The following is a 27,176-nucleotide window of genomic DNA, read 5'->3' as shown; positions in this document are numbered from 1 at the left end:
ATATGTGTGTGTATATATATATATATATATATATATATATATATATATATATATATATATATATATATATATATAATATTAAATTTCGTAACGCACAAAAAAATTTACTCAGTTAACTCAGTTTTATTTACTTCCTGCAGCAGCTGACCTCTGCTCACTATGGAGCCAAGCTTAGAGGAAAGTAGATTGCCAAAAAAAAGACAGACTTTTACGTAGTTGTACGTCTTTGGTGTATCGTTCAATTGTTGTATTTTACAGGAAAAGAATCGGATTCAAGGATCAAAGAATGCTCTTAGAACAGTCTAGGAATCGAAATATACTTTTTTTTTTTTCCACATTAATTCCAAGATTCTACTCAAGTAAATATCGGTTCAAAGCTTCGTAAAAAATTATAGTTGAAAAATGCGATTTATCGCGAGCAATTATGGAAAATTTAGCGATTAATTAGTTAAAACATTTTAATCGCTTGACAGCACTAATATATATATATGTATATGTATATATAAATATATATATATATATATATATATATATATAATATGTATATATACATATATATAATATGTATATATACATATACATGTATATATAATATATACATATATAATATATACATATACATATATGTATATGAAATTTAGTCTTCAATTAAAAAAATATATAGAGTATATTTTTTTATCTATTTGATTAAACATTAGACAAAATAATGAGCTGTACTGTAATATATGCAGGCATCAATGCATTCATCAATTAATTTATTTTTCTTTAGGATCGCTTTGTCATTTATTTGCAATGTATTACCACTTTGAATAATTGATCATCTCACTTTTATGGTTTTTTTTTCAGTTAAAATGTTCTGTATTAAATTGTAGTTGACCGTAATCTATTTTTGATACAATTTTTGTGACCCTGATTTGTTTTGATTTGATTTCATTTATTTATTCAATTTGAAGACATCCAATAAGGTATGATTGATGAAGGGACAACTCACCATTATTCTTTCTAGCTGCAAGCAAAACAAACATCACGAGAAGCTAATGTGCATTAGATAGCCTCATTATATTTGCATATTTGCACAAATTGCATCTTTCGTCACAGATGTTTGACAAATGTGAATATTTGGCACCCGTGTGTGTGTGTGTGTGTGTGTGTGTGTGTGTGTGTGTGTGTGTGTGCGTATGTGTGAGCACGAGTATCTACACATTCAAAAAATTGGATGCCAAGACGAGGTTTTCATCTTGTTTCTGGTCGGCGACTTGTGAAATTGACGGTGAATTTTTCAGCAGCCAATCTGCTGTCACAAATATTCATTGTTCCCCTTTCCATTTTCTTTTTCCTGTTCCCGGTTTAGAACAAAAAGGCTTTCCGACAGTGTGCAGATGAGACAGAAATGGAATGCAAATGGCTTAGTGAAGAGCATGGAATTCCTGCTTTCTACGTCACGTGCTGAGCAGAAATCGGCAAAGCTACACCAAATTGTCATAAAAAAAAGTATACAATACTTTAAAAAAAAAAAAAGTCCACTTCAAACACGGACACACTAAAAATATTTGATTGTAATGGCCGATGTGTGAGCAGACAGCTGGCTATTTACACGCACTGAACATTAGCGTGAATTAACTGTTGTGCTCTTAATTGGATTGGCGTTCACACCGTTTGTTGTAGCATTAGCATCACATTCCAAGTCGTTTGGAATAAAGTGGAGAAAATGTCCCCACAAGCTTAATATCCCTCAGGGGAATATTAACTTTTTATCGAAATACAGGTTTTTATTGGATTGTTTTTGTCATAACATTAGCCTAGTTGTCCAAAGAGCTAACTAGCTAACTAACTAGTTAGTCATTGCATTAGCTTTGTTGTGCAACGTGCAACTTAGCTAGGATACAAGTGATGAAAATGACTTCACGTAATTTTGAGTTGAATATCTTTCAACATTTTGCTCTTTCATCTTGTTTCACCTTTTCTCAGGTTTTATTTGATAGTTTTTTTTTTTTTGCATTGCTTGTAGCTTTAGCCTTGCTGGGAAAAAATGGCCCTCTTGTTGCACTAAATGAGCGGCACAACTTTCAACACATCTTGGTATTTTCATGTCCTTTCACCTTTTATACGTTTTCAATTAGATTTGTTTGTTGTAACATTAGCCTGATTGTCCAAAGTGCTAAGGATAAAAATTGCCAGCTGAGGCTACAGGAAAAAAAAAAAACAGGTTTCCTGTTTCTACAACACATGCATCGAATACGAAAATGAAAGTTTCTCCCATCGTGTTATTCACAGAAACTGGCAACAATTCTTCATTGCTTCCAAATTAACTGCTAATTTTGTACTGTCCAACAAGCTCCAAGGACACAGGCCAGCGCTTTTTACGCTACATGGCGAGATGTTAAAAACTATATCAGATGGGCACCCCAGATCTAGGTGGAATTTATTGGCCCGGACATGGAGCGCCCTGACATTTCCGCTGGAGCAATTATGTCGGACCATTAACAGCCCTAAGTGAGATGGAACTGCTCATTAGGCAAATGGTGTCAGCGAGGGGCCAATTGTTTTCACCTTGTGAATTATCCCTTCTATCTAGCTATTTAGCTAGCTATCGTGGAGGATAAGCGGTTCAGTAAATGGACGGACGGATTGATAATCGATGATAATGATACCGGCAGAAACAGATCTCCAATTTTGCATCGGGAGTAATGGAGGCGTGGCTTGCATCTGAGCAACCCGAGGCCAATTTTCCCTATCAACAAACACTTGCCGACAGATTTTTTTTTGACAGGTTTATATTACTGACATGATCGCGTTTGAAGACGTTGTCAGCGCTCCCGCGATGATTAGAATTCGCCGCTAGTGACGGCATCTCTGGGAATTCCGTCTCGGCGTTCCAAGAGGCTGCCGAGGCAACGCGCTCGACGCGACCTCCTGTCGTTATTATGAAAGCTGACAGTGGGAAGTGACTCCCAACAGTGAGCATACACGGCGGGAGTATGCGCGAAAGCCTTGAACGCTGGCAAACGTAGCCCGGAACATCCCTTCATTGATATCAACTGGCACATCTTTTCATTAATGACTTCATTTGGATTCAGCTCCTCGCAGATGTTGGAACGGGATGAATTACACGTCGTCTTATTTCCCCAAAGACTTGAACTCATTTCACAAAATCTGTTTAGTAGGAAACACCACAAAATAGAAAAAAATATAAAAAAAACATTTAAAAAGACATGGAATTAGTAGCAAAGTGACGTTTTTTTTTTCCAAGTGCTCTTTTTATTATAATTGCATTTGTTGTTGTTGTTTTTTTTTAAAGGAGGCATATAGGCTCAACTGACACTTGTTAATTGTTGTGCAGATCAGCGTATGTGGCACATGCAGTGGGCACCCCGCCAAATTTAAACGCCCCACGTCAGCAACCTGAACAGTTTTCCTAATGCACTTGTACCTAATCTTATGTCCAAAGTGGCAAAGTATGCGAACAAAAGCTTCTTGGAGTGCCGCCAAAACCGAGACGCTAGTAAAGTGAGGCAGACATGTTTTAATGTAATGAAAATGGGACATTTGATGACTTTCACCTTGCTCGCGTCACTCAACAAGCGCGATCGCATGCGCGGCACTTGATTTCATTTTTATGCCCTGCGATGACATTATGTACAAAGTTATCTCCGGCGTACGCCCGCACACGGCGCTCACTTGAGCTAATGGCCTCCCGTGTGTGCCCACTCAGCACTTTCCCCGTCACTGCCTAACAGAACGATCAATAAGTGAATTAGCCTGGCAGAGGACGCTAAGCACAGCTCAGATGACAATATCAATAATGCTCATGGAAATGGATGGATTTCTCCTCTCTTTATGTTCATTGGTCCATTTCAATGAAGTTGAGTGCGCTATTTGTTGTTTTAATACAAGAGTAATGACCGCTAACCCACGAGGATTTTTTTTAAGTGGCAAAGTGCTCTGTGTCTTTTCCCACTTTAAGGAATAAACGGAAGTGTAAATATCTTCCGTCATAGAAACTAGGATGCACAAGTTGAATTCTATTGTTAACCAAATATTTTCTCGAAAGATATGTTGAAAAAAAAATCAACAAAAATACAATAAAATAGATTAGGCATGTCTTTTATATTTCAAATATCTTTATTGAACTAAAATGAATAGCTAGAATCTGCATGTAAAATGCTAATACATAAAATCTCCTTTTTTAATGGCTTGATTCCTGTCCCCTTCTTGTCGTATGTCATATTTTGCCCAAGTATCTGCATTAGTGGGTTTCATTTAAGCGAGCCGCTATCATTATGCTAATTCAATAATTCCCCCAATGACTGCTGTTAAAAGAAGTGGAAAGCAATCAGCTGGCTAATGCAAGTTCATCACTGCAGGTATTCCAAAAAGGTGCCGCCGAAACAATGGCCGACGGAGATGCTTCTTGCCAATGTAAATGGATAAAAATATCTTCAATTAAAAAAATGTATCTATATATATATATATAGAGAGAGAGAGAGAGACATAGGCTACTGTTAAGCCTGCCATGCTGTGTTCTTCCCACAAAATACCATAGCAACAAGGTGCCGCTATCCTCCACTCGGATTAGTAAAGTTGCAGCGTGTGAGAAAGAATAAAGAACAATAAATCCACATCGGTTCACCGCAAGCATCACAAAACGTAATTTTCAGCCCAGCACGCTGGCCTCAGTGAGATTTTTTTTTCCCGTGTTAAATGTGACGTGGCTTTTTATGCTCCCGTGATCGCCAATGGCACTTTGTTGTCATTCATACGGTAATGATTTCTTCACGGGGAACTGAACTGAACGGGGGCGATGCTAAAAACGTGCAACATCAAATGCATCAAAGTGCGCGGGCGGACATCCCGGCGTAAGTTGAGACCACAGAAAGGATGATGTGATTCGATTGGGTTTTGTGCCACATGATTATTTGATGAATGCTTAGGCAGCACGGTGGACTTGTGGTTAGCACATTGTCCTCACAATTTTTAGTCAGAGGAAACATTCAAATTCATTTGTTCCACACTCATACTGTAAAAGTGGTGTATTACATAAGCAACTCCCAAGAAAAATGTAAGTACAAGCAAAATGAAGTAAAACGACTCACCCTTTGAAAGGACAGACATTTTTTTACACAGTTATTTAGCCTCTTTTTTTTTTTGTATATACTTCGGCTAGACGACAACCGAACTGAAGAAGTAACTTTTAACTGGCTTCCAGCCATACTGGAATTGTTCCAACAGGTGCAAGTAATCTGCACGTGTGTAAATAAACACCCGCAGCTACTATTTGCAGAAATAAACCATCTTCGAACACCCACTGAAGTCCCAAATAGGATCCATTGCCCGATAATCAATGGATTTCAGTGCCGCAACCCTGTTGAGGGAGCTTTTGGCCAAACGCTGCCACCTGCTTCGGAGGCTGGACACCCACCATTGCACAACAGGAGGGGCTTGACGAAGCATCTAAATCGGGCTGTGATTTACCAGCGAGTCTGCGACCCGTCCAAACGGGAGAGCTGAAAGTGATGAAGACGTGACAAATCACTTTTCACGGTGACATATTGATTGGCCACGCCTATGTGCTGTAAACAGAACATATGCATGTATATGTATATATGTACGGGATGTACTGTATGTATGTATTTATGTATATATATATATATATATATATATATATATATATATATATATATATATATATATATATGTATATGTACAATCGATTTACAGTATATATGTATGTATGTGTAGATGTGTTTGTATGTGTATACAGTATATCTATACCTTTACATGTATACATATGTATATCTATGGATATATATTTATGTATGCTGTATGTGTATGCTTATATACAGTATGTGCATATATGTATGTATATATGTGTGCGTATATGTATATATGTAAATCCATTTATGTATACATAAATTCTGCTATATATATATATATATATATTTTTTTTTTTGTATCCCTAACCTGTGTGGCAGAATGTTCTCCTGTCGCCCCGCCGCCATGGCAACGAAGCACGAGGAAGCTCGTCTTCAATCACCCGCCTGTGCCGCGAGTCCCCTCCAGTGAGTTGACTTCCATCTCCTATTATTGCGTCGTAGATGTGGATGACAAACAAGTGGCGAACTATTGAACGGCCCTCTAAATGAGCTCCCTTTGGCACGTGTGGTCTGTGCGACCACCGTTTGTTGGGCCCTTAAAGGTAATTCGGTTCAATATTTACGATTGCGAGTCCTTTAGTGTGTGGTCAACGATTAGTTCGCTCGAGCACCGGACGTGAATTTGACGCAAAGCTAAATGAGGTGCGTGCATACCGATAAACATGCAGAGGCAAGTTGGCTGGAATTGTGAGTGCTTTTTTGGCATTGTTTTTTAAACTTGCCAACACCAGAACTAAAAAAAAAAAAAGAAAAAAAAGAAAAAAAAAATTATCGCATTTTTGAGTGTGTTTTTTCTTTTTTTTTGTTTTTTTTTAAAGCTTACAGACAACACAACTGAAAACGAAATGTAAAATTAAGGTCATTTCTTTAAGTTTTATTGCTTTTTCTATTGTTCAAAGGCAATATAACTGAGGAAGAATTGAACAAATCACAATTATCATCATCAGGCGACCCTCGTATGTTTGTAGTCAGCAATGCGTTCTCTCATTATTTCAAAGCAGTTAGATTTAGACTATATATATAATCAGCCGCTCTTTGAATTTCTGCGCGTTACTTTTTTGTGCACATTTTCCATCGTATTAGTTATTAATAGGCTAATTAAATGCGCCCTCATTGAACACGGTAGGTCAGTACAAGAACAACTGCTTCATCTCCTTGCCGTGCGTCCCGCTCGGAATCTTATCAAGTATTCATGACCTGCTGGGGCGCAGTAAAGAGAGAAAGAGAAAGAGACAGAGAAAGTGAGAAAAAGAGAGAGAGAGAGAGAGAATAGGTGCGCTGAGACATGATCCACGCAACTCTGAAAAATGAACAAAGAAGACTGATTTCTCTGGGAGCCACTTTGGAGTTTTGATAATGGGGTCCTTCTCCTATTCCGTGTTCTGGTTTCAAAAGGCATGATTTCAGTGTCAAAATGTCAAAAAAGTGAAAAAGAAGATAATGGTGTCACTTTTGGAATACGTGTAAAGTTTAAATTGAGACAAATGAAGAAGGGGGAAAAAAAAAACAGTGCTGACTGCCACCAATGTGAAATCTACAAAATGTGAAGTAAGCACTTGGCCTCTTATTTGAAGATTTGTTCACTGCTAAACTCCCGCTTGTTTTGATGTTTGCTAGTGCTCGCAATTTAAGACAAAAAAAAATAAAAAAAATGCTAACTTGTGCAGGAGCAAGCTTTGCCAGCTAAGCTAACAAAACTAGCGAAGGTCATTTGGGGACTGCGTGTACACTGATTAAACTGGTGTATAAAATTCAGCTGCGTAAGCTGGCATCGCCGCCGGCAACCCTCCGTCTAAATCTGTTTAGTCGAGCCACATTTCCACCCGTGCAAAAAATGTGAACGCCGGCTGGCAGGGCTGCGGCAGTGAGATAGCACGTGCTAGTGGCGCTTTATTAAATCTCCCCGTAGCCATGGAGGAACGCTAGGCCTTAAAAGGAACTCTTATCTGAGGTAAAAAGGCCTCTCATCGGGAACATCTCCATCAAAATGCGAGCTGCAGCGTCCTATGGAAGCCTCCGTCTCCATCTTGAGTTGATGATTAATTATCAGCGCATCTGACTTCAGCGAAAGGACACATTGAAACCATTGCATTTTTCCTTCTCTTAGGTGTGACCTTTAACGTGGTACACTGAACAAGCCTATACAATCAAACAGCAATGTTGGGCTTTAAATGAATGCATGCTACTTTAGATTGATTTCTTGAAAGGGTTGGCTCAAGTTCTGTGTAAAGCCTCCGTCGGGATGTTCTCATGAGAATTCAGTTGGATTTTGTACAAAAATGCCCTTTAATTACTTAAAGCGGAAGTCATACCCAAACATATTTTTCTCAAGAATATGTTCCCAGCAGGCCCACTAGTTGAAACACGTCATTCTGATTAATTTCGCGTTGGTGGAATATAAGTTAAGCAGCAAAATGCACTCGTTTTCAGCCAGCTCCGGGGGCGGCCATTATTGTCTTCTGTCGACTGAAAATGACATGACAACTGCTCACAACGACCAATCACGGCTGACCCGTTTTCTGAATCCGAGCCGTGATTGGTCGTTGTCAGCAATTGTGATGTCATTTTCAGTCGACAGAAAACAAAATGGCCGCCCCCGGAGCTGGCTAAAAACGAGTGCATTTTTCTGCTGCTTTTTTTTTTTTTTTTTTTTTTTTTTGTGGGTCTCCTGATAAACCTGCCTACCGAATTTCATGCTGCTAAGTGAATCTGACTTCTGGGGCTGCGTTTTCAAAAATCATGAGCCAATTTCTAAATGACGGGGGAATTAAAATTTTTAAACGACCACGGAAAATGTAAACTGTGGGAAAGGTTACACAACACGAGTCATCACATGTTCGCGTGCGAGCTAGCTCACCCTCGCTTTTGCTGTATATCGTATACAACTGGAAAAACATCATTCGCCCAAGTGTGTTTTTTGCCATAGGGCTTATTATTTGTTGACTTCATAAATAACACATAGCAGCTTTACAAACCTGGCGTTGTTCAATTTTGTGTGTATCTTTGGTATAGCCGCTATTAACTGGCACTTACCTCAAGCTACGCCGCATTGCACGAGAAGAGCGAATATGAATACTTGCTGCTTCTTCCGTTATGGTCGCCATGCACGCAGGAGTAAAGCCGGCCGGCGGGCGGGTGACAAATGAGCTTCTGCGTCCTTTAGGGTCACTCGCAGCGTGCCGTGAAATCATAACGAGAACAAAGGGGAGTCATTTGAAACACCATGCAAAACTTTTTTTTAATATGCGCCCACCTAAGAAGTCATATTTGAGGCATCCGGCGCGATGGGAAATTCCCGCGATGCCGCCTGCGACGATTGAAGTTGCAAATGGATTGTGTGAGAGAAAGAGTCTCGGGAATACTGGCGGGGAAACAAAGTGAAGGGGATAAACACAATATGTGGGACGGCGTCTAAGTACACCTCGGTTAATGGCAACGACTTCTTTGATCTCAAATCCAATCATATCCCCGTCTGGCAAATGTTAAATTGGAGCAGTCCCACGTCACAACATCAAGTACGCCAGCACAATATCATGATTCTCGTTTTATAAGACGGGATCGCGTGGATTGAGTTCAGTCATAATGTGACGGGTGTAACGAGAACCGATTTATATTGGGAAATCGGTTTTGGTTCAACCGAACCGAATTGTTTGACTTTTTTTTTTTTTTTTGATGTTCAACTCATGAACACGCCTACCAAATGTCATGTGGCTAAGTCAAACTGACTTTAAGGGGCGGAGCTGCGTTCTTTTGTTTGACATTTTTGTAGCAATCGGTTCGTTTTGAAGGACCCTTGGAAATGAGCCTAAAATGGCAGACTTTTGTGCCTTTCCGGGTGTTCTAAAGTTGAGTTGAGACTAAAATTCACGTCGCGTTAGAGAAACAAATGTCATATTCGTGGAGCGTATTTGAATGGAGCAACCTTGCTTCCACTATTCTTGAAGTCTTCTATACCGAATGCTGTTGGACAGTGCAGCTGTGACTTCGCTAAGTTCCACGCCTCTGGTTTTCCTTCATTTGTCAGCTCCCGGCCACGATAATTGCCTCGGAAGCATCAGTCAAACCGACCGAATGAGCGCTTTTGTCGTTGGCGGATCGCAGATGACTCTCTTAGCAGTCACGGCTTCCATTTGGATGTCTCCCGGCTCTCCTTTGAACCAATTCCCGGCGTACTTCCAAAGGACTCTTCCTTATAACAAGGACATTTCGTCATCTTTTTTGAGGAGTCCGGCTGGGAGGTGACACGACAACGACACGGGGGGGGACGGTGTCCGGTAGGCAGTCTCTGGGTCAACGCTGCCTGGAGAAGAGGTTCCTCAGGGCGTTGTTGTAGTTCTTGTTGAAGGCGGTGTAGATGAGCGGGTTGAAGAAGGAGTTGGAGTAGCCGAGCCAGAGGAAGATGCTTTTCCAGATGGGCGGGATGTCGCAGGAGCACAGCGGCTCGATCAGCTCGGCGATGAAGAACGGGATCCAGCAGAGCACGAAGACGCCGATGAGGATCCCCACCATGAGCGCCGCCTTCTTCTCTTTCTGCTCGCGCCACGTGTCGCCGTCCGTCTGGAAGGTGACGGTGGCGTGGCGCGCCGTGAACACCATCTGGGGCTGCCGCGCCTCCTCCTTCACCTGCGGCCAAATCAAGACGTCAAATCGATAGAGTGGACCGGAGACGACGCTAGACGAGAAGTGGGAAATAATATGAGCCACCCTGGAAAAGGACTGTTTCACCGAATTTCACCGATACTGATACCAAGCACCAATACCGCTAGTAGTGATGATACGTCAAATTCTAGTCAACACAATGGCAGATCATTCTGAACAAAGACCTGTCTGTCTTTCTGACGCACGTGATGATGCCCCGATGTGTCAAACGGACCCTTTTTTTTTTTACTTTAAGCCTCGGTGGCTGGTATCGGCACCCTTCATAAGTACCCCATACCATGAAATAAGGCCGTTATCGGCCTGATACCGCACCTGCTATCATTGCTCGATACTAAAATGCCCCCCCACTTAAAGCGGAAGTCAACCCAAACATATTTTTTTCCAAGACTATGTTCCATGCAAGCCCACTAGTTGAAACAAGGCATTCTGATGAATATTGCGTTTGTGCAATAAGAGTTTATCCACCCGTTTTTAGCCATCTCTGGGGGCGGCCATTTTGTCACAGGTATCGACCAATCACGCCTGACCTGTTTTCTGAAGCTGAGCCGTGATTGGTCATTTTCAGTCGACAGAAGTGACAAAATGGCCGCCCCCTGAGATGGATAAAAACGGGTGGATTAACTCATATTCCACAAACGCAATATTAATCAGAATGCCGCGTTTCAACTAGTGACTAGTTGTTTAAACTAGTTTAAACTTCGACTTTGGGTTTATATCTTGTTTGACAGACATCATGCATTTGAATGGATCTTTTGTTGCTTTTTGACGCGTTAGCTTTGTGCGCTAGCCGGCCGTCGAGTCACTTAGCTCCCGCGTGCCTGCCACTCGCCCGTCTTGACTAGCGACGCATCAATCCTCGTTTCCCCGCAGGCTCAACAACTGGATTATGGTTGCCAGTGTAGAGAATTGTCAGGTGGATCACAAACACACAGCGCGTGAGGCTTGTGTTTGCCTCGCTCCGCCAAACTCAAACCAAGCAGCTCAATAAGGTCAATAATTGTGACTTCCTCCTCTTTTGTCTTGCGCCTCAAGGCCGACTTTTCTTCCTTTTGTTTATCTGCTCAAGGCCTGCGCGGCCGGCATACAAAACGCACAACGTCGCTGCTTTTTTCTCGCTTTGGCAGGGGTCAGGGTTAACCCAAGATAATAACTTTTACTTTTTTGACAAAAGCGAATATTGTCCCTCATAAACCCAGATGTTTTATTTGATCGTATAATTTAGAAAGAAAAAAAAAAAAGGCAGCATATTTTTTTTGAAATAAGTTATATCCTAATATTCTGAATAAAGGTTGCATTTTTAGGAGCATACAATCATAACCTAGCGAGAAACTTTTTCAAAATTGTTGTAATTTTCTGTGTAAAACCTGAGCGAGTCTTAACAAGATGACATGACGGCACAAGGGGACGGTGGGGAAAAAAAATCCAATAAAAAAAAAACAAATTTGTTATATTGCTGCTGGAGCAAAGTTCTCTTCTTCCAAGCGTTAAACGTTGCCTCTGATTCGGCTTCCAGTTAGTTCCGCAAGACCGCCCGCCTCCAATTTGAGGCAACTTGTGCATGACGGGCAACAGTGATGGATTGGGAGGCAAATCACAATCTTAGTTTGCCCCCCAAACGTTGAGTCACTTTCTGAAGATGCCTTTGGTCTAAAGACTCCATTTTCGTCGTTTCATCGTTGCGGGTGCTTGACGAATAGATGAGCGTCTGACCTTTTGAGTGCGCTGACGAGCAAGCGGCGAGGCGCACAAAGGCCGAGATGCTGATATTTATATTCGTTGCCGCCTACGCACCTGAACAGCATGCAGGAAATGATTCTGATGAAGGGCCAAATTCCTTGGTGGCTGCAAATAGGAATGCTTGGTGGGGGTTAAATCATTACGTTCTCAAAGTGGCATATTGGAATCAAATTGTACTGTTACGAGAAAGCTCGTAAAGTTTTTCAGAAAGTTTTATTCTTAAATTTGATTGTTTTTTTTTTTTTTAAGAAGGGGTAGAATTAAATGAATATGTAGGCGAAAATGGTCACCATGTTACAAGAAAACATTTACAAAAATACAATTTGTAATATTACCAGAAAAAATATATACATAAGGCCAATGAAATCATAATTTTGTGATATTTGGGGGGGGGGATATGTATTATGACACATAAAATTGTTACGTTACATTAAATATTCCAGGTGCCAAAAATTTTAATGTTGCGATATATACCCAATACTGTAAGATATTTGAGTAAAATTCTAATTTACATGAATACGATTTTCAGGAGGTTTGCAAGTTGTGTTTTTTTTCATGTGGACTTTTGTTTTTCAAATTCAGTTTTTATTTTTTTTGGAAAAGGGTTAGGGTTAAGGTGCATTTATATTAGTTTTAGTTTTAGTTTTTAGCTTTTGATTTTCAAATTCAGTTATTTATTTTTTAGTCGGGATTTGTTAGTTTGAATTACTTTTTCTTTTTTGGGCGGAAATGCTTAATTTAAATTAGTTTTAGTGCAAAAAAAAAAAAAAAAAAGTCACAATAAGTATTGTGTAATAAAGTAAATTACTGTTCCCAAACAACTTTTTGACCTTCCATCTTCCATAGAGGCTAGTTATAATTTTATAATATAGAATGTAGTTTCAGTTAGTTTTTGTTTAAAAAAAAAACAAAAACACCTTATTTCATTTACGATTTTTAAAAAATAGAAATTTTCGTTTGCTAACTATAACGGTGTTGCTAATCACCTCTGCCATGGGCGTGATGGTGTTGCTCTTCCGCGAGCCGATCCGGAACTTGGCCGCCTTGTAGATCTTCCAGTAGACAAAGAGCACCACGCAGAGCGGCAGGTAGAAGGCGCCGAAGGTGGAGAAGATGGTGTAGGATAGCTCCTGGCTCACCTGGCACTTCATGCCCTGGGCGTACGTCTCGCCCCAGCCGAAGAGCGGCGAGAGCGAGATGATGGACGACAGGAGCCACGTCAGGGCGATCATCACGTTGGAGATCTTCTTGCGCGTCTTCAGCGTGTACTCCAGGTGGCGCGTGATGGACCAGTAGCGGTCCAGAGCGATGGCCGTCACATTCCAGATGCTGGCCGTGCAGCACAGCACGTCGAAGGAGATCCATACCTGCAGCGGAGCGCAGTACGTAAAAAAAAAAAAAAAAAAAAAAAAAGATAGATTTTTTTTTTTTTGTGAAGTTAAGGAAAAAAAAAAAAATCTGAATAACCTGCACCTGACAGAGCACGCGGCCCAACTTCCACAGCCGTCCGTTGAGCTCGTGCACCAGACTCAGCGGCATCACCAGCGCCGCCACCATCACGTCGGAGATGGCCATGGATGCCACGAGGTTGTGGGGCACCCGGTGGAACGTGCGCACCCGCAGGATGGTCACCAGCACCAGCAGGTTCCACACAAAGGTGGCCACGGCCAGCATGGCCAGCAGCGTCAGCGTCAGCACGCTGAAGAGCGAGAACGGCCGGTACGTGTCGCCCTCCGGGCCCGACCCGCTGGCGTTGGCCGCGCTGGCCGCGCTGCCGTTGGGATACGTCATGCTAGGCGGTTCCAAAATGGACGTCGAGTCATTCTGCATCTGAAAGAGGAGAACTGCGAGGAAGTCGCGTGCAGTGGAAGTAAAAAGGTACACAATATACAGTGTATATACAGTATATATGTATGTATACATATATATGTATATGTGTTGATATATGTACTTATATACAGTATATATTTCTATTTACATACAGTATTTATAGTATTGTCTGTGAGCTCAACAGTGCAGCACTAATATTCGTCTCTCTACGCAGTGGATAAAGAGTATATGACATTAACTACTGTTTATATTTATATTGTCTGTCTACATGGTGTTGTTTAACCACTTGTGTTCAATCGGTTGGCTAAAGCATTAAAGCAACATAGACGCAAATTAGCATTTGGCGAGTGGGGCCTTTCTTTAAGCAGTTGTTTGGCTGTTTTGAATGCAAATGGGTAATTCTCTTTGTTTTACGTTTAGTTGGACAGTGAACCTCAACTGGGAGTGGCATTCAGGAACTTGAAGTTGTTCTTTGATTTTTAAAAAAATAATAATTTATTGCCCCCATACTAAAAATGACCCATTGCATTAAGTCTGACAACATTTTTTTATCTATCTTTTTTTTTTCAGTAGTACACGTTCTCTCGAGAGGCCATTTAGCGATTTCCTCGCGACGGTGAAAAAGCCACTTGAGCGTCTCATCCGTGGTTGCCAGACAGGCTGCCTACAACCTTTCAAGTGCAATTTCAGATGGCGCTAAAAGGTCTCGCGGCGCTACTCGGGCACTTCTTTTACCACGGGAACAAAAAGAAACATTCATATTTATTATCCCTCCCTGTTCCGCCGCCCGCCTCCGATTTGCATCAACGTCAGTATTCTGTTACGAGTAGGGTTTTTTTTTTAGAAGACAGAAGCATATTAAGGCCACGCTGAACAGAAAAATAGAAACATTTGAATGATGAAGTCAAAATATTATGAGGACCAAAAGACAATGTATTTGCCGCTCCTTTGGAACGTTGAGGCCAGTTCCTTTTATTTTCACTGACAATATTTGAGGTACCGTATTTATATTTAGATTGGATACACAACTTGCAATTATATATATTCATATACATATATTGCCAAAAACGAAATGTTACCGGTTTGATGTCAACATTTATGACAATATTTTGTTTTGTTTGTATGACTGCAAACTCTATTTCTTTAATATAAAAAATATTTTATATTTGTCTTTTAAAGATGTGTGTTTTAGCTACCTCTTGTGGTATGCAAAAGATTGAATACAATAAAAGTACAATTCACTTGTACATAACTTTTTCGTACAAATACATTTGCATTTGACCTTTCAGAACTTTTTGCTCGTAAAGTTATATTTTGGTACTATTTTTCGTCGAACTTCTATCTGCGACACATTTTCATTAGGACATTCTTTCCGTTAAAAAAATATCGTCCTGTATTGAAGCACCGTGTTCATGTTGCAACTTTGTATAATATTACTATTATATAATCTTACACAGTATTTATTATTATTATTTATCGCTCAACGGGGGGACGCCATGCTCGTGAAAGTCGAGCGAAGTTTGCAGTCGGAATCGCTAACGGACGCTCTGTATTAGAGACCAAATGGGCAAGACGAGATCGGTCTAACAAAAAACGAGTTTTTGAATTTTTTTTTTTTTCCCCGCACAAAAATTGTTATACGGCGTACACAATTTGAAATGATTGAAAAAAAACATATAAAATACGGGGAAAACGTTTAAGTTGACAGGTATGCTTGAATATCAGTGACTGGTATCCGCAGCCTTCATGAACACCCGATATTTTAAATTAAGGCAATGGATTATAATGATATACTTTTTAGCAATAAAATCTCCATCTCCTTTCTGATGAAGGCCCACTTGACCCCTGGATTTTAAAGTTGGTCAGGTGCACTTTTATGTGGTACTTGACGTAAAAAGTTTGAGAACCACTGCTTGAGCCTATTAAACCAGCGAATGAGCAGCCTTCCTGCCCTGATGCTAATGCGCAAGGATTTCCATACATCATGCCAGGTGCTCCGACACACCTCATTGAACATTCCTTTTCACCGCAGGTCGTATCTTCACGCCTATAAATTTTGCGTCACACGACTCCCTCTCCGCTTGTATATTCCGGCCGACGACTTCCATCCATCCGACCATGCAGCCATCTATAAGCGATCCGTCTAGAAAAATCCTCCCCTAACCTTGACCTGGCCTGTTAAGTAGCGCTGGTTGCCTGTAATATTGATGCAGTCATTCATTTTACATGGCAGCGCTTGTGCCACAGCCAAAGGGTGCGTTAGCAGATGAGCTTTTTTTTTTTTTTTTTTTCTCTCCTAACATTGTATCGGTCTTGTTTGCCTTCATTCAAGTGAGTAGATGGAACCCCTAGATTAAAAAAAAAAATGTCCACCGCCCGACCTTTCGTAACACCGACGCAAACATATTTTTTCAAGAATATGTTCGATGCGGGCCCACGAGTTGAAACGCGGCATTCTGATTAATTATTGCATTTGTCGAATATGAATTAAGCAGTAAAATGCACCCGTTTTTTGACATCTCAGAGGGCGGCCATTTTGTCACTTCTGTCGACCGAAAATGACATCGCAAATGCTAAGGGGCTCAGATAACGACCAATCACGGCTCAGCTTCAGAAAAGAGGTGAGCCGTGATTGGTCGTTATCTGAGCCCCTTAGCATTTGCAATGTCATTTTCGGTCGACAGAAGTGACAAAATGGCCGCCCCCGGACATGTCTAAAAACGGGTGGATTAACTCTTATTCCACAAAGGCAATATTTATGAGTATGCCTTGTTTCAACCAGTGGGCCTGCATAGAACATATTCTTGAAAAAAATATGTTAGGGTTGACTTCACTTTAAGTCGCAATATCACAAGAGAAAAAGTCTTAATATTGCGAAGGGGGGGGGAATTCATTGGAGAAAGTAAAGCTGCAGTTACACAAGCATAAGGATGTAATGTAACGGGAAAATTGTCACTTTGTAAGGATAAAGTCAAAATATTACAAAAGTAAACTTGTAACATAATAAAATGTTAATATATTGTACATATATTATATTGTTATTCTCATCAGGTTTTGATTAACTGGGAGCTTTGACTCAATAAGTTCTCAATTTTTTTTTTTTTTGCTTCTTACCGTCAGGTGAATATTTCTTGGCTGGTTGTGGAAAAACAAAAAAAAATAAAAAATACCCCCCAGCCCCCAAAAATAAATAAATCTCAAGTCCCTCTCCTACTGGTTCCCCGAGGCGAAGCTTCATGCATCTTTCACAGCCGCCAGACGCTGGCGGCCGTATTGATCTGTTGGCTATCACCCTCCGGGCCTCATCCATAAGGTCCGGCGGGTAATAACAATACGATGTGTGCGACATATGACACCGTCTCTTGGCATCACACTCCAATCAAAGGCCCTCTGCCCTCTGTTGTTCCGGCTCCTATTAGCTCACCTAACAGCCATGAAATTGGAAAGCTGTGGCGAGGGCAGAAGCCGAGTGAAAAGCAATCCCTATCTCATAATCGGGTTTGCATACGGACTGAGGAGACCCCTCGGCCACTGACGTCACAACAGACGACGGGGAGAAAGTTGGGGGACGCGTAGCGACATTTTTTTTTTCCCCCGATCATAGTCAGCAAAAGCCCAATTTTCAGCTGCCTCTGAATGATTATCCTGAGCAAATTTGTGGTTTGGTGGGGTGTGTTCAGATTTATGAGTTGAATAGTGACCTCTCGGGGTCTGCTCCGAAAACAGGCAGCGCCAACAGTCCTAAATGTTACGTTAAAGAATTTACGATTTGGCCCACCGTGGACTCCGCGATTGTGCTGTGAAATGGAATGATTTTGACAGACAGAACCATAGACAAGCCCGTCAACCAATGTTCACATTTTCCCAAAATCACATCATCCACTTATCGTAACTATCAGAGCACGTGTATCTAAATCATCTAACTCCTTTAAAATGAACGTAAATGCTATTAATTTGTTCCAAACCCCTATAAAATACCAACAGTTCATCAAAAAATAAATCAAATGTTATGAATTAAACAGTCAGTTTATCGTGCCATTGTGTGACTCCTTTTGGTGTGCGCACCTTGGCCACCAGGGGTCAGTATAGTATATAACTGCTCAGCAAGCGACAATAATATTAGTCGTTTTTCGTGGAGGATAAAGAATATATGTTGGGAATATTGTCATATTGTCTCCAAATAAGCTTTGCTCAAAGGGTTCTAATGCCACGACATCGATGCCATTTGCCCATCGATTACGTTTTGCGCGATAGCATGAAGCTAGCGACTCCGATCTGAAAAGCACTGCACCGCTGCAAACTGTTCATCCATCCATTTTTTACAGCACTTGTCCTCATTGGGGTCACTGGTGAGCAGGGTACACAGCCTGTACCCGTCGTCAGCCAATCACAGGGCACATGGAGACAGACAACACTTGCAGTCACACCTCGTGCCAATTTTGACTTTTCAATGAGCCTAAACTGAATGTTTTTGAAACGAACAAAACGAACAAAACCTCCACCAAAGATGACCTTAATAATAATAACCTAAGAAAGCAAAAGGATTATTTTTTGTTCTCTCTTTCACTTCTGCACCACTGCGAACCATTTATTTGATTTGTGCAATTTTTGCCTTTTTTTTTTTCTTCCTGCATTAGAGCTCGTTACATCGTGCAGGCAGGTGTCGACGTGATGCCTTTAGTCTCTTCTTTAAAGCCCCCGCCCCCCCAAAAAAAATAATACATCAAAAACTTGCCACGCCACAACTTTGTAAATAACCCCGGCTCCACGTCCCGCGGGGATTCCTGAACACTCCGGCATCACAAGACACTTGTTACACGACATGTTCAACTCGATCGCAATCTGAGAGGAGGGGGAAAGAACGAAAAGAAAGAAAGAGGTGCTACTCACCCCGTTTAGCGATCCAGCATCAAGTAGTAGTGCGGCAGAAGGTGCTCCGTGCGCGGTTTGCATGCATCCATCGTCGCCTGGGGAATTGGGGGTTTGAGGGGTTGGGGGGGGGGATACCGGTGGCTCAGTGTGTTAGTGTGGCTTGACTACACACACACACACAGTGCACATGAGGAACGTACCACGCCGGTTGGCATGGAGGGCGGGGGTTGATTTTGAGTCCATCTCTCATGTTAAACGCGGCGTTCGCCTCAGCGAAGTGAAGAAGGATGCGGGGGGTGGGGAGAGGGGGGTGGGGGAGGGGTCGTGCGGGGAGCCGTCTTATCGGAGGCAAGGATGCAACAGTGGATGCAGATGACGTCTTTATCTTGTTTCTCAGACAACGTTACCGCCTCCTTTTAACCACTCTGCTGCGCTGCTCCAATGTGTGTGAGGGGGGGGTCTTGACGGGGGGGGGGGGAAATCCTGCAGCCTGTAGGACCATCCACGTGGCCACTTTTTGTTACCCAAACAAGGGGGGTGGGGGGGGGGGGTGTATGAAAATGTCTGTTGTTTGGAAAAAGTCTGTAAATATGCACCAAAAAATGCTGGGCTGTTTTCCTAGCCCACTTACTGGGTAGCGTTAAATTTGGAGCAGATTGGGTTATTTTTACCCAAAGTTATTTTCACCCAGCAGATCGGCTTGAGGATTGAGGATTGGGCTGACGAGCTGAAGCTGGTTACCAGTTTTGACAGTTTTGTGTACAAAACGGTTTTGTCTACCGCCGCATGCTCGCAGTTCGGCACCTGTGGAGTTGTATATTTGTGGATTTTTTTCAGTATTTAAAAAAATAGTAAGCGTATTTATATTTTGGATGCTTTCATAAGGTTTTCCCTACATTTATTGTGGAAAACATGTTTATCAGCATTTTTTTTTTTTTTTTAAGAATCGTTTTAAAAAATAAAATATATACTGTGTATAGTTTTTTTCCAATGCATTTGGGTGGGCGGCAATTGTGATCCGCAACAGGAAAAGCCACTAAAGAAAGCGACTTAATCACAGAATTATTTATAAATTTGTTTTCTTAATAAAGCCTGATCGCAACTTCCTTCGTTTACTCCTCTTGCCCCTAATATGCCAATAAATGGTCCTATTGCAGTATTTATGTCTACAAGTATATATTTTCATTGATATTGTTTTAATATATTAGGATTTTACTTTGTAACTAATATATATTCTGGTTGTCCATTCAAGTTAGTTTTGAAGTTCAGTTTTCACAGCTTTGTAATTGCAAAGTTTTGAAATCAATGAATAATCGTTTTTATCCAATCGTGATTTCAAGATCAGTCAAAATTTGTCGTGATGATCATTCGCTCTCATAATCACCCAGCCCAAATTTAAATTTTATTAATTTATCCCCAAAGTTACTCAAATAAAGGTAATGGTGTAAATACTGTATAGGGCGTTGCTACCCGCCGCCAGGTGGTGATCCGCTGCTTCATTAACATGGAAGCTAACTTCACTTAAGCTTACCTAATGGCCACGTATGCTAATAAATGCTTCCCTCGCTAATCTGAGGGATTTGTTTCAACCACCTGTCCAAACAGTCGGGCCGCCGGGAATGATTCAGCGCAAGTGGTAGGTGCTCTCCTCACATGGGTCCCAGCGGCATACGCACTTTCTCACTCTCCTTCACCGCCGGTGGTGCCCACGTTGTGTGGGTTTTCCATTCGGCGTGATGCAAGTGGCAGAAAGAAATCCTTCAAGTAAATCGACAGGGGTCGTAAAAAAAAAAAAAAAAAGGATTTGTTTCATTTTCAACGCGGCGTTTTATATGCAGATGTATTGCATTGATCACTTTTACGTTGGCGGTCCTACGAGGCGCTGTGAAAAAATACGAGGCAACCGTCAAACAAATATGGATTGTGATACATTACAAGCAATTTGGGGTGACGGTCTTACCTGGCGATATCATCATTCACCTTCCGCGGTCTCGCTACACTTGTCTATTGTGGGAGTGTGTTGGTCACATCTTTTTTTTTTTTTTTCTTACATTACAGTTGGCATATCTTGGCGGACGTTCCAAATCTTCCTGCAAGAGGTGACAATCCGTGATATAGAGAGCAAATAAAAATGTAAAAAATTGTTTGACCCTTCCGTCATACACTTTAAATGATGTTTTGGGTTTTTTGGGGGGGGTATGTTGCACACAAGAAACACACAAAATAAAAAAATCTAAAACAGATACTATAACTAAGAAAAACAAAAGTAAAACTAAGTATTTGCGCAAAAACTAAAACTAGTACAAGCTAACAAACCTGCTGTGAAAATGAAATAAAACTAACTACAAAAAAAAAAAAAAATGCAAAATGAAAAAAAAATAAATAGAATGAAAATTCCCTATTATAACCTTGGAGTGTACCACAGGGCTCCCCTCTAAGTCATCTATTCTTGTGGTCATTCTACCATTTTCTATAGCGCTTATGAGCCGGAGCCTCAACTGTGAGACAAACAAACCACCACCCCGCTATGCAGCCCGAAATTAGGTTTATTTTCTCACAACTATCAACCAGTTGTGGTTGGAATACCTGAACAAGATATGATGTGACTTGTTTTGACTATGCAAGAGTTACGCAACCTATTTGACTGGCAGGTATCGGGATTGCTAATCATTTATTCAGCGTCTGTCTGAGGCAACAACCACAACAAAAAACAGAAACAGTGGCGTGTCGTCTTTTGGCGTGAAGCAGCTCTCTCTCGCCATCGAAACCTGTATGAGTTTGGACTTTGCCGCGTTACTTAAATAAAAAGTGAAACACGAGCGCCACGCCTCCCCCGAGGCATCGTGGTCATTTCATCGATTTCATGACGGTAATTTACAACCGCGACCTTGTACCGCTCGCTCTCTCGTTCTCTCAACGTCCGGGCTGTAAATAGCCCAGGAATTACATACCCCGACGTACGATTTAACACAAGACTCCGACAGCTTCGCCCTGTGGGTCCTGGTAATGTTCGGGGTAAGAAAAATGGGAATCCAAACGCTTTTTGTCGGAAATTGGAGTCACAACAAGTGTCTTTCTTTTTCATGGTTCATGGTGAAGCTTCTGCTCGGATGGACGCAGCTTTGTGATTTAGTGACTTCTTCTTTTAAAAGACTCGAGGGAGTAAAAAAAAAAAAAAAAAAAAAACACTGTTGTGGCTTTTCCTTGATTTATCCTCTTGCTCAGTTCAGCGTCTGTTTAGTAGATGCCGTGTTTTACGGGCAGGACTTTGGACAGCTCCAAAGCATCCATCGCTTAAAGTCGCAGTTGTCAGTGTATTTTTTTTCCCCCCTGTCTTTGCAGGGATCGTAAAAATGTGACCGGGTTCGTTGTCGAAAAACTCAAATGCCTCGCAATTCAGTCTCCTAGTCGCCAACCTTCATTGAGCCAAAGCACTGATTTGAAATTTGAAAAAAATCCCACGGCACACCACAAAACAGAAACGATGGCCCCCAAAAAAATTCAGCCTTGTCTCTCATTTCAGATATGTCACTTCAAAATACTTCCTTGGCACCGATTACGGCTGTCAGAACTTTTGGCACCATCTTGTGACATTTTAGAGCAACATAACAATAGCGAAGTGGTGTGTGTCTGAAGAGCGCGCGTGTGTGTGTGTGTGTGTGTGTTTCCTCCTCGAGCAAACACGCATCGGCTTGATGCAGTCTGTGTTCACACCCCCCCCCCCCCCCCGCCCCCCCCCCGTCGGCACGGCGTCGCCCGCTCCCAATTACCGCCCTTAACGAGGCAGCGCGGGTTGGCGCGCCGAGCTCAGCATATTACCGGCAAACGGCGCAAGAAGCAGCGGGGCGGCGGGATAAACGGGTAATCCTCGAAGGTGCGTTAACAAAAAATGCGAGCAAGCAAATCTATTTCTGTATTGACTCGCTGTGGCGGTGACCTCAGGTGAGCTCCATCGTCACGGCGACGGCCAAAGCCAGTTTTGAGTTGTTTGAGCGAGAACAGATGAAGGCTCCAGTGAATAAACCCAACACCGCACTGATGGAGATTCGCCCGAGGCGCCGCCGTTAACAAAATATAATATAAATATTAAAGTTCAAATATCTGCAGTATATCATGAACAATATAGTACTCCATAATAACGTACTTTATAATAACATACAGGAATGAGATTATTCAACAGAATTAGAAAGAAGAAAAAAAAAATCGCCACCCTGCATCGATTAAATTGCCATTGTGCTGCTCATTCAAGTGCGCCTGCTTTGACCACTTGGGGGCGAAGACAAACGCCGGATATACAGCTCCTCAAAACACAGTACGGCACTAATTGTAGTTGTTCTTCGCTGGGGATATCCAATATATGTGCTGTTATGTTTTCTGTCTACATGTGTTGCTCCACTTTGTTGTGTTCAACCAGTTGCTTAAAGGGTTTTAGTGCCGCAACGTCGATGCTATTTAGCCGTCGCATTAAACTAGAGGACCGAAGCAAAAAAAAAAAAAATGGCCTAACAACATCTCGTATCTTGGAAGTGACCCGGTGCCACTGGAATTTTGTTCAATTGATCATTAAAGTATCTATTATTAGTTTTCATTTGTGAACAATTTTTTTTGGGGGGGCAGAATATGTATGCCAAAATTCAAAAAACAAATCCTGTTGGATTCTCTTGGTTTAAAGTCGCGCACCCACTCAACATCCCAATGGATTTAACATAATAAATCAGTTCTGACACGACATGTCAACCAGACTAAATCCATTCAATAATAATGACAATGAAGACTAGGAATAATTGAAATCACTAGTTAGCGTGTTAAACAAAAAAAAACCCCTCTAATTCAATCATTATAATTTAATTATTCCTCAAACGCCGATTAATTTTCTTTTGGATGAATTTTAATTGAAAAGCTTAATGAACTGGTGGGAGCGTGCATTTAAACTGGGAATTGCAGCAATTTCAGACAGCGTGCCTCAAGTGATCCCTCGCCTCATCTCGGAGGTGAATAGCCTGGAGGTTCTGTCCTGAAAAACTGCGGGAATTAATGAAGCGCTCAAGGACAAACGGCGCCAAAGTTTGGCTGGAGGAGCCGCTCCATCAAAGGCTCGCGGGGACGCGGAAAAGGCAAAAACCAACTCCGGCTCCATCTTTCTTGAATACTGCTCGGCCAGCAGAATAATAACTTGACTTGCTCCAAATGTTAAATCTATATATGCCAAGGTTGTGTCCTGAAAACTTTCCTTTATGTAATTTCACACTCACAGCGCGTAGGTGCGGTGGGGGTCGATCGACCCAAAAATCGATAATATGGTTGGTATTGATAATGATGGATACCATCGATGTTTTAGTTTTACTTTCTCTAGCTGTATACAGTGGAGGTGAATATTTCTGTCAAGTCAAGGCTTTGCAGATTGATTATTCACCCGTGTACTTCCATTAATTTTTTTTTTTTTTTCAAACGCGGAAAAGAAGGGCACAAAAGTGCAAATATCTGTTTTCATTTTGGGGATTTTCGGAACACGTTCCACTTGGAGAGGAAAAATCAGTAAAAAAAAAAAAAAGAGGAGCGCAGTCAACTCAAAAAGTGAACTAACAGCTCTTGTACCTCCAACTTGGAGGTACGGCTGTATTTATTTCACCCAGTGGCCACCCACCAGCGCACCCCCACGGGAGCGGAGCACCACAGATCATCAGGAGCTCTTACAGGGACTTGGAGGGCCCTTTAATGTGTAATTTGCCGCAATCAAAGAGCCGCATGCAGCTTTTGGTCAGCCGTGATTCATCATGACTTGAAATTACCCCCCCCCCCCCAACCGTGCCAGACGTGGCACGTTTCTATTTTCGTGCCTCACTTTGTCCTCTCGCCGGGATCATATACAGAGTCGGGGCACATCTACATCAAGAATAGGCTTGTGCAACCTGCTTGTGACGCTTTTTGAAAAAGTTTGTACCCCAATAGATGGTCCTCTCCTTCTATTGTGAGCCTTAAAATTGCAATCACGCAGCCCTTTCAACATCCAAACTGAGAAGTTGCACTCTCTTCTTCCCTAGGAAAGAAAAAACACCATGAGGTTATTACAAAGCCTTTTGTCGATTTTAAGAGCAGGCTTAGTGAACATTGTCAAGGCACAGACAAAAGCGAAAAAAAAAAAAAAAATCTGAACTGATTGACCCTATAGTTGCCGTTGGTATCAAAGAAAGAAAAACTCATTGGAGCGCCTGACCTCAACGCTATTGAGAACCTGCGGCGCATACTTCATACTTTAAAATGCTAAATTTTTCCCCTTTAAAGATTTTTTGTATAGTGATCTGGTACATTCACATGAGAAAAAAAAATCTCTGTTTTTTTTTTTTTTATGAGTAATTTTTTGGGGTGAGGTCTTTATTTTTTGGAGTATTTTTTTCTGTAAGTTTCTGTTTTTCAGAGTGTTTTTTAGTTTTGTGGAATTCATTTTTTATTTCTGTTTTTCAGATTTTCTTTTTGGGGCGGGCTATTTTTTATGAGTATTCCAAAAAAACGCGGAAAAAAAATCAGAAAAACTAAAAAAAAAAAAAAAAAAAATTTTATTCTGAAAAAATAACAACAACAAAAAAAGCCCCCCCCCCAAAAAAAATTACTCCAAAAAACAGGTTATTATTTTGTCCCCAAGTGAATGCAATAGGCTTCTGTAACTTCACCGTAAAAACAACCAAAAACACAGTTGCCACATTGTTAATTTTGCTGAGTACAATCCATATTTTTGTGGAAACTATCATAATTGTTGATGTGAATCAAAAATTCATTGACTATTTAGGTAAAAAAAAAAAAAAAAAAAGTAATCTTTTATGCCAAAAATTTAAATCCAACTGTACTGCACCAGGCAAAGATTCTATGACAGACTATCTTAAATTATTCATATTTGTTTGCATTCCTAAAGTGCATCGCCTCTCCTCAAGACATTTCAGGCCACTATTTGCTCAGGCTACATCGCGGATGCCGTGCGCACGTGTCACAAGCTGCTTAATTCCCGATTTGCATGGAGGAAATGTTAATGTTGTTGTCTTTCCTAGGAAAAGCTCACGAGGCCTGAGCCGCCGCTACCTCGTGCAACCCAGGTTGGAAGAAACCCGGCAGGTGGCGACAAGAAAGGCAAAATACCCCAGGGGGAAAATGTTTCCATATGATTCATACTTCCCCATGGATACAATGCGACACATGTGAGGGGTGTCGGGCTGGGGGGCTTGATGGATAAGCAGCCAATAGAGGTCGAGTGAGGACGTGCAGAAATCCACTTGGACGCTGGATGAATGACCACGGAGAGCGAGACGACTCTTCACCTTAAGTGATGCTAACGCCGGGAGCCAATGCGGTACCTACCTTGGAACGCACACCTCAGCTGCAGCAGTACACAACTCGAAGTGCATCTATACACCTGGGAGGGGAGCTTTATTGATTTCCAGCGCCACAAAATTGCACTTGAAGTGCAAAGCGCACTTGGCCAGGAGTTTACTTTTAACCTCCTGTCTTATTACGAGGCAGGTCCACTCAACATGGCCACGGGTAAATTGTTTAATCCGCGTCCTAAATTGATAGGCGTAGGCAGTTTTTGTTCATTGTCTCAAAGTCAATGTATATGTATATATAAATATATACATATATATATATATATGTGTGTGTGTATATATGTATATATATGCATATATGCATATGTACACATATGTATGTATATCGTCACTGTCCTGTGAAAAAAATGTCCGATTTTGGATTTTTTTTTTTTCAATTTTCACGTTAATGCGATGTCTGTAACGCGGAAACATCGTTCACAAAAAAATAAGAAAATTGAATTTTTCACAGGACAGCGATGATATGTAAATAAATACAGTTTAGTGTATATGTATATATGTCTATATGTATGCATATATACTGTATGTATTCGTATATATGTCTTATACATATACCGTATATCTACACATAAATAGATATATATTAAAAAAAAGCTGATCATAACATAAACATGGACGCATAAAAATAACAATGGCTTCCTCCATAGTCACCGTATTATCTGCTAACATTTCATGAAATCTTGTCATTCGCGAACATTTTAGGATAAAGTGAATACGACAGGGAGAGGAAAAAAAAAAGTCAGCTCCAAGCCACGGCGGTCCGTGACTTTTCCTTTTTCTTCACAAGGTATGAGGTGTATGTGCCTGGAATTTTGATCAATGCCTTTATCGCCATTTGAAAGCCAAGAGAGATGTATGCGAAGATGAGCGCCGCTGGGGTCTGCAGAAGACAGCAGACGGACGTGCGAAACAAGGTGCAAAGTAATAGTCTGGATTGGGGATTGGGGGTGACAACATGTCCAAACCTTAATGGAATGTTGCTGTGCTCCTGCTACTTACAACCGCATGCCAGGCAGTAAAGCAGTAAAGACTCCCCATTGTTCACAGATGT

At 41.3% G+C, this 27,176-nt stretch overlaps 1 protein-coding gene and 2 long non-coding RNA genes across 4 annotated transcripts in view; 2 read left to right on the top strand and 1 right to left on the bottom strand.

The window, feature by feature from the left end:
* LOC147127314 (uncharacterized) overlaps positions 1–10,755 on the top strand; it is an 18,578-nt gene extending 7,823 nt beyond the window's left edge. Inside the window, exons 2-3 of the long non-coding RNA XR_015084232.1 lie at positions 5,973–6,059; positions 9,679–10,755. This is a non-coding gene — a long non-coding RNA (uncharacterized LOC147127314). The remainder of the gene's footprint in view (positions 1–5,972; positions 6,060–9,678) is intronic.
* On the bottom strand, positions 8,874–19,016 carry htr5ab (5-hydroxytryptamine (serotonin) receptor 5A, genome duplicate b). 2 transcript variants are annotated; one of them, XM_086020536.1, is made up of 4 exons: positions 18,771–19,016; positions 13,524–13,880; positions 13,037–13,417; positions 8,874–10,277 (listed from the first exon to the last, which is right to left on the bottom strand). In XM_086020536.1, the coding sequence occupies exons 1-4, from the start codon at positions 18,831–18,833 to the stop codon at positions 9,945–9,947; spliced, it is 1,134 nt and encodes a 377-aa protein (XP_085876662.1). In that variant the 5' UTR covers positions 18,834–19,016; the 3' UTR covers positions 8,874–9,944. The 2 variants fall into 2 exon arrangements, with proteins under 2 accessions (XP_085876662.1, XP_085876661.1); XM_086020535.1 differs by lacking the exon at positions 18,771–19,016 and having other exon boundaries at positions 13,524–14,052.
* Positions 10,975–27,176, top strand: LOC147127312 (uncharacterized). The gene is made up of 4 exons (XR_015084231.1): positions 10,975–13,432; positions 13,531–13,928; positions 25,793–26,091; positions 26,913–27,176. It is a non-coding gene; the product is annotated as an uncharacterized LOC147127312 (long non-coding RNA).

Source organism: Filicampus tigris, chromosome 21 (assembly GCF_054856515.1).
Source record: "Filicampus tigris isolate MCC_2025a chromosome 21, RoL_Ftig_1.0, whole genome shotgun sequence".
NCBI lineage: Eukaryota > Metazoa > Chordata > Actinopteri > Syngnathiformes > Syngnathidae > Filicampus > Filicampus tigris.
This window is presented reverse-complemented; position numbering and strand designations above follow the sequence as displayed.